At 44.3% G+C, this 17,845-nt stretch overlaps 1 protein-coding gene across 1 annotated transcript in view; it reads left to right on the forward strand.

Moving 5' to 3' along the window:
- The window catches only part of Plxna2 (plexin A2), a 201,638-nt gene that overhangs the window by 132,729 nt on the left and 51,064 nt on the right, over positions 1-17,845 (forward strand). The window contains exons 9-12 of the mRNA XM_050148182.1: positions 1,637-1,751; positions 9,487-9,687; positions 11,512-11,608; positions 14,450-14,640. Coding sequence (XP_050004139.1) covers positions 1,637-1,751; positions 9,487-9,687; positions 11,512-11,608; positions 14,450-14,640 — 604 coding nt within the window. The remainder of the gene's footprint in view (positions 1-1,636; positions 1,752-9,486; positions 9,688-11,511; positions 11,609-14,449; positions 14,641-17,845) is intronic.

Here is a 17,845-nt window from a genome sequence, read left to right on the forward strand (position 1 = left end):
AGCCCTACTTGGGAATTGCAGACTTCTTGGAGGGAAGAATCTAAGGCAGTGGTAGGAGAATCTATTGTTTGGGAGGGTACCTGCATCACCATGGCAATCCAGTGTGATGTCACCACATTGAGTTTCTATGGCAAGGAAGATATTGTCACAGGTAGCAAGTTTTAGTAGAAAGAAGCAGGCCTCCTTGACAGCCAAGATTCTATTTTATTGTTCAACATTGTTTTACCCTTCTCTACTGAATCCTGGAATTCAATTAAAAGAGTATCATGTTCAGTTCCCTCTTTTTAATATGATAAGCTGAGACCCATAGGTGATAAGGGCTGCAAAGACAGTGACAAAACCAGCCAGTGGAAGAGCCGGGTTAGCATTCAGCCAACATCATCTCCTTCACCCTGGTCAATATTTATTATTTACTTGTTGAATCATGTGACATTATTAAGAATATATCAGTGATGGAGTACATGAAATAGCATTGATTCAAACTCATAAAAAAGTTATTTTAGACATGATTAGCTTTGGGGTGTGCATGATTAGAGAAGAATCCTTTCTGGGGTGTGTATGGACCAAGTCCCCTCATACACATCACACCTCACTCTAGTCTGAGACCCCTGGATGGAAGCCCCTACCACCTAGACTTAATACAAACCCCACCAGGTGGCGCCAGATTGCAGAACTGTTTCTGTTTTTAACAGCTTGGTATAATTCTGAAAGGCAGAGCTACACTGAATTATTACATACAGAAGCTGAGGAGGAGGAAGGCCAAAACTCTTAGTACATTCCCATGACAGTGGTCGGCACACACACAGAGCCTCCAGGTGAACCCAAAGAGGAAGAAGTGCTCTCTTTGGAAAGAACGTTTATGCCCTAGACATAGGCTATTGCTCCATGCGAGGACCACTAGAGATATGGGGCAAAGTCATCATTGCATACCGTAACTTTCCCAAGGTCAGTAACACAGGTGCTGTGAACCAAATCACTGATACTCAAATGCTATTTAAGAGGATGAAATAACTGGTGATTTAACTTCTTCAAAGTAATAATCACACTTAACATTATTCCTTCCAAACCCATTCCCTGCTCATTATCTCACTTGACACCTGTGGACTACCCAGGAATGTTTTTTACAGACAGATGAAGAAACTTCAATGCATGAAGCGAGTGAATTACTCAGAGTTGACATCAGTGTTGGCAGCAGAAGCAAGACTATAATCAGATCTGCCTTTTCTGCTTCTGTGCTCTTAAAGCTACTCTGGCTGATAAGAAATGTGCCGGTATTAACCATCAGCGATCAGACTTTTAGAAGCATAACACATAGTATTTACCAATTTCTATAATTTAAATTCTTCCACCATAGCCGATTTCAGTCCATCAGACTGACATTCTAGCTTGCAAAATCCCTAAAAATTTATATGCTAGCACACTACTGTTTTACACGTTAAGTCGTTCTCACTGCAGTCCCAGTGTATCCCTAATTGTCTGCCCACATGAACATCTCAGATGCAGAATCCACAGTTATCAGCACTAGAGTATGCTCCACTACTCTACCCTCCCAAGAGTGAGATGAGGAAGTAAGGATAATAGCCTTCTTGCGTGGAAGGCCTGCGTGGCTGGCCCTCTTACTGTCTCCTCCTTGCAGGTGCCTGTCCTGTGTCAACAGCGCCTTCCGCTGCCATTGGTGCAAGTACCGAAACCTCTGCACACATGACCCCACCACCTGTTCCTTCCAGGAAGGCAGGATCAATGTTTCAGAGGTAAGAAAGTTCTCTCTGGCATGACAGCAATCCCAGAAAATCAGCTCCTTTGCACTGCAGATCGTCTGTCCAGTGACTTAACCATCTTTTATCCTGGCCCAGCTTGGTCACCTTATCAGAGAGTCTTCATGTTATAAATAAATGATATTATAAAGTCAAGAAGGTAGCAGCCAGTGACCTCCCAGCAGAGGCTCTATCTGCTAGACTGCTAAGTCTGCAGTTAAGAGTGTAAAGGTGACTGTTAGTTGAGACTAAGAGCTCAGAGGAAGCATACCCAACAGACTCCAGAGAGAGTCTGAGAGAGTGTAATGAATGCTGTCTATTCTTTGAGCCTAGCCCTTTGCTTGGCTGTAGACTTACTGTGCTTCAATAGAACATTCACTCTCAACCATCTTTTCATGCCAACTTTTCTTCCAACTCTAAAATTCAATGATTCTTTGACTCTAATGTATTACTGGGTGGGTGGCCTTGGAGACAGAGAGAAATCCAGCTAGTAAAAAGCACCAAGCATTGCCAAAAGTCCTATTATATTATCTAGTTGAAGCTCCTTCCAGAAGTCTGGCCCGCCTTTGTCATTGACACAGTGAGATTTCATGTTGTTCATCTTTACTGTGAGTATTCCACTTAGTAATTATTCACTGATTGGTTCTCTCACATTTCCCCCAATATGTTCCATGAAGCCTGCTTCTTCAATTTCCCTTTCTTTTGTCTAGTGTTTTTCATGCCCAAGGGTTACCAGTTAGGACTAGACAATTAAGACCTTGTATGCTTAGCACGCACACAGAGAGAGAGAAAGAGACAGAGACAGAAACAGAGAGAGAGACTGAGAAAGACAGAGAGAGAAGGAGAGAGATAGATCCTCTTTTTCAATATTTTAGAAAAACTTGCAGATATTAATGAGTGGCCATGGCATTTTCATATTCTAATATAGCCTTTCCAGATATATCTCTCTACTGTATTAAGCTATATTCTGCTTGAAAACACGGACCACATCTTATCTGTAAATCCCAATCCTTTACCAGTGAACATTTGTAGAGTATACACACAGGGGTAAATGGTGAACAGCTACTGACCTCTGTACCTAAGTCTAAGTGATGTTGACTGAGCTACCTGTCAGTGATACTTTTTGGATGAATTTCTTGGGCCTGCCAATCTTTACAGTTGTGCTGGTTGCATCAATGGCTAAACATAAAATAGACCTTGACATGTATTGAAATAGGTACATATGGCATTCAATAATTCACCCTTTATGAAATGGTATATATTATATGCAGTAAGAAAGTAAAAATGCTTATTTTTTTAGATGGCCCTATAACTAGGTTTTAAGATAGACCCACCCACAGCTGCCTCAGAATGACAGATCCAGGGACCCAGTCTCTGGGACAATCTAGAAAACATTCTTTTCTAGTCATTGGGCACGATGGAATGCCACGCTGATCTTAATGGACACTGCGAATTAATTCTAGGCCTGGGAGTCTATGGGAGTTTGAAACTAGTCTTTTTGGGGATGGGGGCATAAGTGCTGAAGGTGTAGGGCAGAGGTTAACATAGCCTGGGAGACCATGAAGGAAGTGTCCTGGGAAGCAAGCCCACTACAGAAGAGCTACGGTCTGGGCAGTGGAAGCTTAGCATTCTCTGTCTCAGAAACGGACCTTCACTGTGGCTGCCCAAGTTCTGAAGTTCCTTCAGAAACTGGAAGAGAAAACTGGAGGGGCTAGTGCAGATCAGGACAAAGAGCAACAATGTATCTGTGGAGGCCACCCGAACAGGCAGATGGAGATCCAGAGCCAAGCCTGAGGGTGACCTGCAGCTGGAGCAAGGGCAAGCAGATTGTCACAGAGAGCAAGACAAATAAACTATGGTGGAGAGACCCGAGGCTGAGCCCCAGAGGGCTAATTGGAAGCAGGCCCAGTCCCCTTCGCCACAAGGAACCACTGACGCATAGCTGCTCCTGGGCAAGTGAAAGATTTGAAAGTCCCAGAGAGCTGGCTAGAGAGAAGCCACTGCTTCCTTGTTACTCAGGATTCAGTGATCACCAAAAGATCTTGGGAGCAAACCCAGGGGTTTCCATCCCCTGTTCAGTCCAATTTTCCTTCTTTGGTGTCTGTGCCTTGAGTTGGAAAGCAGCATCGTTCTTGTCCCCTTTATCTCCCCATCAGATTATAAGGGAGCTGCTCTTCTCCTCATGCATGCTGGCTATTGGCATAGCACCAGGACCTAATGGAGGCTGTGAAGGAAGCTCAGAATCTATCCTGCTGGCTTGACTCAGCAAAGGAAGTGGAGGGTAGTTTCCCAGCACAATGGCCAGGGCCACTTTCTCAAAGTCCTAAAAAACAACCGAATCTTTTTACTACACATTCCTTCCTGATCAATGGCTTCGAGGCTTAGCTTTTTTTTTCTGTTCAAAGCACTGCTTTAGGTGACCCTGTTCCCAAAGTTTTAGTGCATTTGTCCAGTTTTGGTAAAGTTGTTATAGGGGCTGTAAATCCTTATATATCTTTCTTTTGTTTTTGGTTACTAGAATATCTTTTTTCCTATTCCATCAAGCCCCTCCTCCAAATTTGAATCAAAATTCCATGCCTGTATACTTGGTGGAAGCAACGTATCACTGATTAGCACTGCCAATTAGCACCACCGATTAGCAGCACTGCGGCGGTCACGCCTCATGTGTTCAGAGTTCTGCACCTGTGGCACAGTTCTCAGTGAGCCTTCCTAGGACTGTGCCATCAGCATCACCTGCAAAGTTGCTAGAAATTCAAATTGTTGGGTGCTATCCCAGATGACGCTGAAGATTGAGAACCATTGACAGATGGCATTTCAGTTAATTCTCTAAGCTGAATGCGGTTTCACATAACTCTTACTTGACATCTGTAGTAACCAGAATGCCAACAATTTAGGGGCATTGCCCAAGGCTATGGAGAATTCAGCATCCACAAAAAACTGACTAGTTTGCTCTCTCAGAAAATCGGTGCCTGTGAGCATGTTGGTCTCCATGGCCACCATTATGTTTGCAGGCATGACTTTGATCTGGCCCCTTGCTTTTTGGTCATGAGGGCTCAGTTGTGGCTGGATGAACACCAAATCTATCTCCACAAATGGAAAAACTTCCAATGGAAAAGTCAGAGGGCCTTTTTCAGATGTTTATCTACCCACATCCTTCCAGAAGCTGCTGGGCCAATATGCTTGGGCCTGACAAGGAAGAACTAATAGGTTGAGCCACAGCACATACAATTCTGAAACAGGAATATAGTAGCTTACATCTATAGGGCATTTTTCATGTGTGCATCACCTTTATCTGTGAATCAATCTCATTTGGTCTTGGCTATTTATTAAGCTCATTCTGTGACAGACAAAACTGAAGCTCTGTATCCTCTGATGGTTGGTCTAACAAACACTGATGTCCGAACTCAGTCCAAGTGGCTTTGAATACAGCTTGAAGCTCCTGATTATGCCATATATGTACATATAGAAGAAATATTAACAGTTGTTGGCCCAGCCTCTTACCACACAATCACTGCATACCCTCTTTCATGTAATCTAGTTGTTAGGTGTTACTAACACCATTTTGTTCATGAAGAAGCAGAGCTTCGCTCGGATCATCTCTCAAGGCCTTTGAAGGTGCTGAGCTTCATCTTTTCCACACCCTCTCCCAGTCAGAGCCCTCCCTCCAGCTTTCTGAAGACTACCTAAACCTCTTTCTCCCTGCAACACAATGTTAGCAGGTAGTATGCACAGGAATAGGTACAGCCATCAACCTTGAAAGTGCATCTCGCCCCACAGCTGGAACAGGCCTAGTGAGATGTAGATACATAAATATCTTCTTTACACCCATCCCAAGGGAAAGATAGAACCAAATAAATCCGATTAGCTTCCCAGGACGCCGGCTACTCTCACTCTTTGAAGTCCAGTGGGTGAAAATAATGCCATTTCCACATGGAAGAAGTCCTTTTGAGGACTAACAGGTTCCCGGCACAAAATCAGGGGGGTCCCATCCCAACTGAGTGGGCAGCAAGGCTATGGCTGGCCCTGCCTCTTACCCAGCCCTGGTTGTTCTCAAACAGGACATCTGTTTACCTTCATTTAAACTGAGACACCTGCTGAGAAGATTTGGCTCCAATAGGGGATAGATAGACAGAGGAGATAAGATGACCTAAAGTTGTTACTGGAAAGTCTGCAGGGCCAGCAGAGGCCTTAAGTATTTTAAGAATGTTAATGAACATCTTAACATTTAAAAAAAAGTTTTATGGTTATTAGCTTTCTTGTCCTTAGGACAAACATTTTCTCTTTCCCTCTCTCCTTGCTCTCCCCCTTCCTTTCTTTCACTCCATCGTGTGTGTGTGTGTGTGTGTGTGTGTGTGTGTGTGTGTGTGTATACATAGAAACAAGTGGCCTAGGAATGACTTCAGATGGAACATATCATCTTCCAAAGCCCCAGATGTACTGAAGTTCCAACACTGCTGAGACTTCTTGGTGGCCAATTCTCTTGCCTCTTCCCTTGGTCTTCTCATAGTCATTTTATCCCAAGCTCCTGCCCTTTGCTATGATCCCATGGATCCATCTCACAGACCAGGTCTACGTCTTTCTTGTTGCCAAAGATGCAGGTTGTGTGCTTGGAATGCCAATCACTTCTTTCTATTTTGGGAAGAGAAGAAAAGCCCTTTTCTATCTGGACCCAGAACAACTGCCAAATAAGCAAAGCCCAACGCATCCTTTTGCTACTAAGCCAATCTGGAGCATGTTTAGGCATTAGGGAAGAGCCTGTTCATTGTCTTTAAAACTAGTTTTAAAAGGCCTAAAAGAGCATGGGGACGTTTTCTAAAGTTCTAGGCTATTATTTGAAAAATGTAACTTATATATAACTTCTGCCTGTGACTTTTCAACCTCTAAGCTGGATGTACATCGAGTATATTATTATCCCTCCAGAGCCATAGGGGACAAGGACTGGTTCCAGAACCCTTTACAGATACCAAGTCCCTTCTGCTAAACCGTGAGATGTTTTCATCAAACCATACACATTCTGTCCTGTACCTTAAATGATCTTTAGGTTATTCAGAATCTATCACTCTGTATCAATGCTGTATGAGTAGCTGCTTTCTTTATTTGGGAAATAATCACAGTGGGGACCTTGTATATAATACAGGTATAACTTTTATTTTTCAAATATCTTTGGTTCTTGGCTGTTGGGATCCATGGATACTGAGGGACATTTATAGGAAGATTTTTGTCATTAAAAGTTTAAAGGATTCTACAGTCTTATTTGCTGACCTGAGACATCATCCTTCAAAAGCATATATTTAGGAGTCTAGGCCTCCTTAAAATTAAATTTGTTTTCTGAACCCATTAGAGAAACAAGAACTTGTCCTTTAGAGCAGTTGGTTCCAAATCTGTGTGTCTTTTTTCTCCTCTCCCTCCCTGCCTTTCTCCCTCCCTCCCTCCCTCCCTCCCTCCCTCCCTCCCTCCCTCTCTCTCTCTCTCTCTCTCTCTCTCTCTCTCTCTCACACACACACACACACACACACACACACACACACAGAGACAGACAGACAGACAGAGACACACACACACACACAAAACGTTATACATTAGAATCTCCTCTATCATGAATTCTAAGCTGTTAGATTGTGGCTAGATTTTCAGTTGCTGACTGAATATGCTTCTTCTTAGTGGGATGCCTGGGTTTCCTGGCTATGAATCTGTGAAGGCTCTGTCAAAAGTGCCTGCAGGGGATGAAAGGAAAAGGGCAGTAAAGAACAGGTTTATGAGTCAGCAGCGTGAACACCTGGCACCTGAACTGCGACCCATCTGTTCTGGTATTCCAGCTGATCCAGTCCCTCAGAGAAATGCTTCTTGCTGGAGTCCTCCCATGCAGTGGCTAGCAGGCAGGAGTGGCCCAGCTTACCCTGGAGTCTTTCTATTCCTCCCAGATAGGTCTCAATAAGAAATTCCTCAGGTTCCAGCTGTGTGTAAATGGTCACACTCCTGAATAGATAAGTCTGTGCCTTTAGCTAATTCTGGAGCTCCAGAAACCATGGCCATCTGTACTCCTAGCTTGGGAATCAAGTTGCTTCTCAAGCCTCCCTTATCACTTACCAGTCTCCAATGTTGGAATTAAAAAGAAACTAAAAAATTCTTGTGTATATTACTTTATTTTCTTCTTTACATTCACCCTCCTGCAAACAATAGCTTAGTACCCACTATACATCTGACATAAGATGAAGACTTAGAATGTGGAGTGGAAAGGTTCAGGCTCAGTCCTTGAGATGATCACAGACCATAAAAAATAAAATAAAATAAATACTCCACAGGAGTTGTGGCTCCATGGATTCAGGGCAAACATGGGGCAATACCTAGAGTTCTACCTGAAGCCAGTGCAGGAAAGGGTCTGGCCAGACTTCCTGAGCCAAGTTGGAAGGCTGGGCATTTGATCAACAGCTATCTGATTAAGTTGAGGTGGAATGGAGGGCAGGAGGAAGATGGCAGTGGTGGATAAAAGTCAGTCTTTGGAAGGGAGAAAAGCATGCACAAAGGCCCGGGTTTGGTGTCAGTACGAGAAATAGCACCACAGAACTCTGTGTTCAGAATGTCCAGACTTTGATGTACAGGAATGGGCAGGGGTTTCTGCAGCTGGAATTTGAAAAAAAAAAAAAAAAAAAAAAAAGAAAGAAGGAAGAGGAGGAGGAGGAGGAAGAGGAAGAAGAGGAAAAGGAGGAGGAGGACTAAAAAAAGAAGGGACTGTGTATGTCCACACAAAGAAGCTGAAAGTACAGTAGTATGGGTACTCAGGCAGCAAATACCTGAGAGTACCCTCTGTAAGCCTTGTAGCCACATGAGCCCCAACATGTTCCCAAGTCCTTCTAGGAGGGAGTGTCCAGAGGACAAGGAAGCTGGAGCCTCCTTCAAGAACTCTCTAGCTGATCCCTGGCTATTAGACATGTTTGCATGTGAAGAGTTTCCACATCCCCCCTGTAAGGGGCAGAGAAGGCAACAAGACTCCAGTCTTTCCTGTAGGGAGGAAGAAGTCAACAATCCATAAAGTGTTGGACCTCTGCCTCCACACAAGCGAGGAAAATTGATATCTCTCTCTCTCTCTCTCTCTCTCTCTCTCTCTCTCTCTCTCTCTCATCCTTCTCATGGCCCCTCCCTACTACATTTCTCTATTTGGTTTTTGTTTTCCAAAGCAGCATAGTGTTCACACATGGTAATGAAATGAGATAAAAAGCCAGAGCTAGAACTTAGAGCACACCCAGGAGGTTGGGTTGGGTACTTGGTCCCCCTCCTGGGAAGCCTAGCTCAGCTGGAACTTAGACACTGAAGCTGTAGATAACAGCTGTCTCAGGCATCAGACAATGCAAATGGCCAATGGGCTGGGGAGCCAGATAAAACCAGAGGTGGGGTCTCTGAGCTGAGGACACGAACCCACAAACCCACGGAGGCTCTTACAATTACTCACCGGAGATAAAACCCACAGTTTGTCATACTGGTGTTTGGAAGTCAATTCCTAAATTGTAATACACACCCCCAAGATTAGGGTGGCATGTGGAATGGTGTTGACAATCAAAGCCCAGTAAGAAGAAAAGATTTCATTGCCTACTGATTCAACATGTCCCATAAAAAAGATGCAGGTCTTCTCTTGGGCGGTTAATTTGGAAACAGGAAGGTTCTAACTGGCTGTAGGTTCTGCCTCTATCTGGGCTCAACTTTGAGAACTAATGAAGGTCTCTGCTTGCTCGCTTAGGACTGTCCCCAGCTTGTGCCCACAGAGGAGATTCTGATCCCAGTTGGAGAAGTGAAACCGATCACCCTCAAGGCCCGGAACCTTCCCCAGCCCCAGTCTGGCCAGCGGGGCTATGAGTGCGTGCTCAACATCCAGGGGGCTGTTCACCGAGTCCCTGCCCTGCGCTTCAACAGTTCCAGTGTGCAGTGCCAAAATAGCTCGGTAAGCAGCTCACACATATGCCAAGACTTTAGATCATGTAGGATCACTGGCAGCGCCCACATTACCAGGGACAGAGAAACCTGTAAGCACCCTGAGCCAGTGAGCCATGTTCTCGGAAGAGAGAACCCTCAAAGAAGACCCTAATGGCAGAAGTTGAACTTCCTTCTGAAGTTAAAGAACACATTGTTGCTATTGGGAAAACTTCTGCCAAAAGGACATCAACCCCACCCGACATTCTATCCCTATGCAATGTATTAGGACAGTGGTATGCATGAGGATAGACAGAAAAGTGTAGGAGGAGAGGAAGGAGATGCAACATTTCAGGAGCTACAAGGGTTAAACCTTCCCAGAATGGTGGACAGAAAAAGCACAAGGTGTTTAATTATAATTTCAGCCCAGAGAAGATCTTTTATCTTCCAACTCCCTGTCTCTGACTGTGGGGGGTCAGCTCAGAGATGAGGGACGTGACAGAGGTGTTGAGGGAAGCTAATTCGCCTGGGAGAGATAAAGAGAATCTAGGCCTCTTATCAGGGAGCTGTCAGATTCTGGGGTCACACGCGTTTGATAGAATTTGTAATCGGTGCCAAGTGTGCAGGAAGCCAGACTGAGAAAGAGAGCACAACAAAGGAAGAACGCAATGGAAGGCTGGGCAAGATAGCAATGGTGACATGCCCTCCAGAGCTAAGTGCCCATGGTCAGAAATGGGCAGCCATAAAGAGGGACTGTCCAGGAGACTTAACAGGGTGCCGCAGGGACTAGCCACCCAGGAGGTTGTGAAGGGCTTGAAGGTCCTCTGTGAGGTCAGAGGAACAGAAGACTTAGCCTCTCTAGGGATTTTTTTTCTGGTATGCTCTGGGATACCCTAGAAGATGTGAGCACTTTCTGGATTAGACACTAATCCAAGTAAAACTTATCTGCCAAGGTAGAGGAGGAGGCTGGGAGATAGCACAGTCAGTGCAGGGTTTGTCACCCAAGCTTAAGGACCTGTACTTGGATCCCCCATACCCACATAAAATGCTGATCACAAAGGCAACTATAATCCCAGTGCTGGGGTGAAATGGTGGAAGATTGTTGGAACACATTGGACAGCTAGTCTAGCAAAATCTACGAACTCCAGCCCAATCTCAGAAACTGGGAGAATGATGAAAGAAGACACCCAGCCTCAACCTCTGGCCTCCATATGCATAAGGCACATACATACACCTGAGCAAACAAACACATCAAAAACTCGTCACATACACCTGAGAGACCAGCTTGCCACTCTACATCCGTTGCCACATCCCCTGTATATGTAGATGTGAGAGAGCAGTGAGGACATTAAGTCCTTAAAAGAGGACCCACAAAAGAATGCATTGTAGTTCCTGGGAAGTGCCAGACTAAAGACAGAAAATGGCAATATCAGGAGTCCAAGGCTGGGGGTGGGGACGACTGAGAGGGAAATAAGAACAGACACGGGGAGGATGAATGAGAGCTAGACTTAAATGAACAGGGGTAAGCCGAAAGGGTGGCAGTTGTAAGGAGAAAGCAGCATTCTGTTTGGATACAGACTCAACCAGTACACAGGGAGAGCCTTCATCAAGTGTGTTTAGAGCTGATGGATTCAGCAGGAGAAAGGGGTAGAGATGGAGACCTGAGCTCTTTCAGATTTCAGAAAGAACTGAAGGTGAAGCCAGAGCCTTAGGCCAGCTCCTGGTGGCCTTACTGACTCAAGTCAGGAACAAGGTGTTATAGGGTCCCTTTGGGCAGCATGAGGAGTTGCTTTGCACGCTGGCTTCCTATGACAGACAGCCTTGAGTAATGTGTACTCCTGTCCTCTCCCCACAGTACCAGTATGATGGGATGGACATCAGCAACCTAGCAGTGGACTTTGCTGTGGTGTGGAATGGCAACTTCATCATTGACAACCCTCAGGACCTGAAAGGTAAGCAGTTACTTCTGGGTGCAAGTTTGGCCTATTCATGACCTTGGGAAAGGCTGTGTTGTAGAGATCAGAGCAGACTGCTGCTGTGCCTTGAATAGCACACTCCCTCTGCCAGAAGAGCTCTTCAGAGACTCCTAAAGCAACATTTGAAGCCATCAGAGGAGTCCTGTTGGGAACCCCATTTTATTACAACCAGAACATCCGCCAAGCAGCTGCCCATTCTTCCGTACTATTCTGTGGCTCCTGGTAGCTTAGAAATATCTATACAACCTGACCTAGGAAAACAGCAGGCAGAGTGTCCTGTCAGCTTCCCTAGAAATGGAGATATTGCTTTCATGCAGGCTTTCCTTCCCCTGTCCTCACCCCTGGTCACTGAGACAGCACAAAGAAGGCTTATATGTCTGTGATCTAGTTCTGAGACTCAGGCTCACATCTGGAGCACAGAAGCTCAGTAAGGGGGCTGGCAGGAGGGAAACTCTAAGGCTCCTGCTCTGTAGGTTCTCATTGCACTCGTCTAGAAAGCAGGTCCTGGCAGAATGACCCAACTACTGAACACATGTCGTATAACTTATTCATTAGGTAATTTATTTGAATTGTTTTTATTATTTATCTCAGTAACTCTAAATGTGTGCTTCATCCTATGGATGGTGAAGCTGAGTCGTATAGTAAGTGCTGAGACCGTCTGATTTTAGAGAAGGCCTGCAAGTTAGTACACACCAAGATGAGGACCTGTTGCCACTGTTGCTGGGCTCTGGGTGGGATTTGAAGCCCTTCACCCATCAGGAGCCATATATACTGTTATGCTTCAAGTAAATGAAATTGTCATTAGCCTTTGCTTCAACTCCTGGGTCATGCCTGGGCATCAGGGGGTCAGTTAAGGGAATGGCAAAATCTGAAGGTGCTTCAGCATCTGTGGAATACAGCTTCTTGTCCCAGTTAACACCATTAAAATCCTACATAGCAAGACAGACTTCAGTACAGGTAGTTTGTGTTTGCTTGCTCCTAGACTAGATCTTTTTCACCACTAGACAATAAGAGATATGTTCTTTGACAAGTTAGATCAGTTAGATCCTAGAGGTTGCACCCAGAACTTGGAGGAAAATGGCCAGACAGGTACATCAGACTCCCCTGACATCTACAAGGCTCTGCAGGTGCCCGAGCAGCCTCCTCCTGCCTTCGCTCATGTTTCTACTAGATCCTTAGTGTCAGAGAAAGCTGGACATGAATTGGGTTCAGTGGGATACTGTGTTTAAGTGCTCAGGTTCCCCAACTTAGCAAACCAAGTTCTAGTGCTAGTGCTTCTAATTGAACCATGCAAGTTTAAAGTACATCTTAGTGTCTTCACACAGGCCCTAAAGAAAAGGAAGCCCAATACTTAAGGTCTTGCTGAGGATTTGCAGAGCTTATGGCTAAAGACTACAAGGTCCAGATTTATAAATGCCTCAGCAGTACTTGCTCAGTTTCAGATTGTCTTTGCCTGTCTTGTGCCTTGGAGACCACAGACATAAGAGTACTTAGGACTTAGAGTAGTGAATGGTCTGTGCATCTGGACAGAGAAGCTGAATGGAACAGAGGTGTCAGGGAGTGCTATGGGAAAATGAAAACTGCCTCTCCCCTGGGGCATGCACCTGACCTCCAGCAGAGGCAAACGGATAGGTCACAAAAGCTTAAGATAATTTGGCTGGAAAAGATGAGAAGTGACTTTCTGAGTCATTTCTCAGTATCCACCATGGGATTATTTTCAGGAACCCCTAGAATACCCACACCCAATGGCATAATATCTACACCTAACCACAAATACCTAAATCATTTCTAGATGACTTACAATGTATAATTGAATATAGATGTTGGGAAGAGAGTTTACATTCTAGTTATTAAGTAATGATAACAGAATATCAGTCTATACATGTTACAGTTGTATCTACTTTTGGAAGATGAATCCATGAGGAGATTTATGTATCTGGAGAATTCGCTTGGAGCTCTAAATTCCCAGCACTAACAAGAAAGGACTAAACCCTAGGCTCATGGTACAACTATGCTTGATAGCTAGTTCCCCTAGGGTCTCCAAGTCAGTTAGAGAAAATTCAAAGCAAAAGAGTTGCAGAACGATCATGTGACCTATCAAGCCCTAGTTTGTCCTCTCTGAGGACACATTCTTCATCTACACTGGCTGTGAATAGGGTTGTGTCATTCTTTCCTTGCTAGCATGCCTCCTACCTCAGTCACCTGGGCTTTCTTTGAGCACAAGCTGACTCTGTTCCCACACACACACCATTTCCAGGGTGCCAACTGAGATTCTTCTCTTCTCAGGGCCCACCATCAGCAAGCTTCAAACCAGTACCCATAGTAAGCTGGGACAGTCAACATGTCTCCTTTGGGCTTTATTTTTACCGTCAATGAAGAAATGAGCCCATGTCGCTTAAGAACAGTTAGAGTTCAAAGAAAATAGGTGTGTAATAGCATCTAGTATATCTCAGGCATTGCTAAGCACTCACTGTATAACATCTCATTCAAACCTGCCCCAAACTAACTATGATTTCCATGGAAGAGATAGGTAAACAAGATTCTGAGATGTTAAATACTTTGTCACAGTGCTGGGAAGTAGAGAATCCACAATTAAAGCAGGGATATGATTCCGTCTAGAAGCAGAAACATTTAACCCGTTATTTTCTGCTGTGCCTACTGATGACTGCTTAGGCACCTCATTCACTCTCCATGTTTTGCTTGTGCAGTGGTGGTGATGCCCAGTGTTGTCTGTGGTTGGGGCAGATCTGTGTACCTACAAACAGTATGGGATGGAGCCTCTGCAGGCCTATCCGTGACAGCCCCCTCTCTTTGCAGTTCATCTCTACAAGTGTGCAGCCCAGCGGGAGAGCTGTGGCCTCTGTCTCAAGGCTGATCACAAGTTTGAGTGTGGCTGGTGCAGTGATGAGCGCAGGTGTACCCTCCACCAACACTGCCCCAGCACTTCTAGCCCTTGGCTTGACTGGTCCAGCCACAACGTCAAATGCTCCAACCCCCAGATCACAGAGGTAAGTCTCCAGCTTCCTAAAGAAAAAAGGGCAGCTGGGGATATAGGAAAGAAATGTACTTATGGATGAATTCCTGAAGAGGGTATATCTGGTGGAAAAATATGGGAGATCTTGTGTGTGTGTGCCAATGGTCTAGAACAGGAGTATGGTCTATACCACAGTGCAGTGCATGATGGGAAAACTTATCTGTATACCCATGTGTATGAAGGAGGCTGAGTCAGCCTAGCTTCCCAGCTGGGGCAAGGTAGAAGGCTGAGCCAGGTAGGGACAAGACCTTTACTCCATGGTAAAGGAACATTTCAGAAAGCAGCTTTGGCGTTTCTCAGCAGAGATCCTATTTAGGGAATTACAATTAGTTCAGAGGTACAAAATTGGAAACCGAAGAAGTAGACAGGCCATATGTTAGCTACATACTGTTTCTCAGGAGTTTTTCTTGGTCCCAGTTTGTTTTGTGCATTTTCATGGGTGTAAATAAAGTAATTAATTATATTGGAAAAAATTATGTTTCCAAAATAGCAAATTGCAAAGGAAGATGAGTCGGTGATATGGAGAGAAATAACAGCTGCTTGGCTGCGAGGGTCTGGAGAGGCACAGTCATATTTAACGCGCTTGCTGCCAGCTGATCTCCAGTCAATAACCGTTACTTTTCTTTGACTCTAAATTGTGCGTTCTCTATTAAGAACAAAGGCCTTGGCAGGTTCCACAGTGGCCTGCAGAGCTGATGATGCCAGAGAGAAACTGTTCTGTCTCATCCTTCCAGAGCTGATGCACCGTTTCCCCCAAAACCATGCTCCTTTTCTGTGTCATGGAATATTAGGAAACTTCTTGAACTCCTTTCTGACCCAACCAAAGTCTCAGTTCAAAAACAAAAACTTTAAAATCAACGGATGTTGTAGCCTTTGCATAGACTGTTTGAACAGGGAGCAGATATTTAACATGCTTGGCTTTGATAGATTTAATTTTTATAGCAACTGTAGAAAATTAAGTTTTCTCAGCTCCATTTCACAGAGAAAAAGAGCGAGTCCCAAATTCACACAGCAGATAAAAGGCAGCACCAGCCTTTGAACCCAGATTCCATGACAAAGTTACCTTAAAATTCTTCATGATTTACCAAAGGAATATACGATTAGAAGTGCTTCACCTTAATCAATATCCATTCCATTGCTCGTATAGACCAGATAGAAGTGACCCCCCCATGTGAAGGGATACTGTGTCAAGTGCTTCAACCCCCAAGTCACCAAGGTGAGATCCCAAAGTTCCAGAGAGTTGAACACAGGACCATGGGAAGGAGGTGCAGCATGCGGCTGCTTTGTACGTGAGTGTCTGTGGAGAAAAGTGCAGTGGATGTGGAGGGTAGAAAACTGCTATGGTCATGGTGCCTCTGTGACAGCTTAGACCCTGCCCCCGACAGAAAGCGACTTTAGTAGGAGCTTACGTTCAAATGTGACCAGGGGCCATGCCTGCTGACTTTTTGGATGGAAGAAAATGTAAAAGGGGCTTGCTTCAGCCCCTCCCCTCCTACAGCTAGCATCTTGAAGTCTTCAGGGCTCTATGCTTTATCTCTTCTAGTAGTTTCTGCCAACTTATAGCCTGAAAACTTTTATAGCCCCATATTTTGCAATATGTCTTACTGCTGTCAATACCTACGGTGTCCAGAGCTTAAATCAGGGGAGATTCTGTCATCAGCAAACACTTCTTACCACGACAAACTAGAAAGCCTGGTGTCTGCTCTCAGCCTGGCTGAAGCTTCTGTAAGCTCTAAGGGAAGCCCCTGCCTCTAGTCACAGACTGGGGTCTGACAGGCTGCTGGGTTCACAGAGGACACCCAAATTACAGGAGGCTAATTAACCTCCTGAGGTAATTAGGCTATAATTGATTTTTCCAATGAATGTATCAGCAAAAGAAGGTGTTCCAAGACTCGTAATGGTAATTTTCATATTGAGGACGTTGATAATAAAGGGTATCTTTGGGAAGAGACAAACCTGTGCTATGCTCCAAACCCACTCAGGGACATCACTCTAGATAGGACATATGGCAGGGAGTAGCCAGGCCTGGAATGACTAGACCGTTAACCGTCCTGTTTTCTTTGATATGGTATCCTTTACCCCCACAAGACCACCTGCAAGTCATTTTCTGTTACTTCTAACTGGTCACTTAGGAAATAATTTCATATTTATAAAAAGATAGAAAAGTACTACAAAGAGCATTCATATCCTGTTTACCTAGGTTTTCCAAAATTATCATTGTACAGAAGCATAATGTAATTACCAGTTAATGTTGATCCAGTAATATCATCTGACACACATGCCTTATTAGCATTTTCCCAGTTGTCACAGTGACATCCTTTCTCTGGTCCAAAATCCAATCTGAGGTCTGAGAGCCAATGTGATGTTACATTATGACATTGTCTTGTCCCTTTAGTCTTTTAATCTATAGTCCTAATAATGCCCTTCAGTGACCTTCATGGTATTCAAGAGTCTAGGCCAGTTATGTTATCAGTATCCCTCAATTTGGATGTACCTAATGTTTCCTCATGGTTTAATTCAGGCTGGATAATTTGGACAAGAACCGTTAAAAGAAAAAAGAGCACAGAAACCAATCTGAGGGGAAGAATCCACAGTTATTGCTAATGTGAACAGAAAAACATTTAATAGGAGGGGAGATGTGTCTTCACACTAGAATCCCAACTAATAAACAGAGAAAGAATTATGAAAAAAGAAATTCACAACTTTAATGTGCATACTGTAACTGTTTCAGGCAAGGATGGTCCTTAGATGAAAAGATGAAGTGAAAGGTGATGAGAAATAGGGAACTTACACAATCTTGAGCTATCTTCACATAATTAACTGCAGTGGGAACAATAGCTTCTCAATGAAGAAAACTGGCCAATCCTCCCGATCTTAACAAAAAACTCAGTGTTCACAACACCAAAACAACCCTGAGGACCTCCTGATAAAATGCCCCCTTTGTATCCCTTTTCTGTGACATTATCTTGCAAGAATAAATAATTTGTTCAAAGTCATCTTTAAGAGGAATCAACTCATTTTCTTCAACTTTCTCATGATTATGGGACTTCTATGTATTGATAATCTTTACATATATCTCCTTTAGCTTCAGACAATATGTTGTCCTCAGCACCACCACTTGGGGCAGGCCACCCAAGCCAGTAATTATATGATCCTTCTAGAACATAGAGGGAAGAAGG

This window comes from Alexandromys fortis, unplaced genomic scaffold, assembly GCF_014885135.2.
Source record: "Alexandromys fortis isolate MF-2015 unplaced genomic scaffold, M_Fortis_MF-2015_v1.1 scaffold_62, whole genome shotgun sequence".
Lineage (NCBI taxonomy): Eukaryota > Metazoa > Chordata > Mammalia > Rodentia > Cricetidae > Alexandromys > Alexandromys fortis.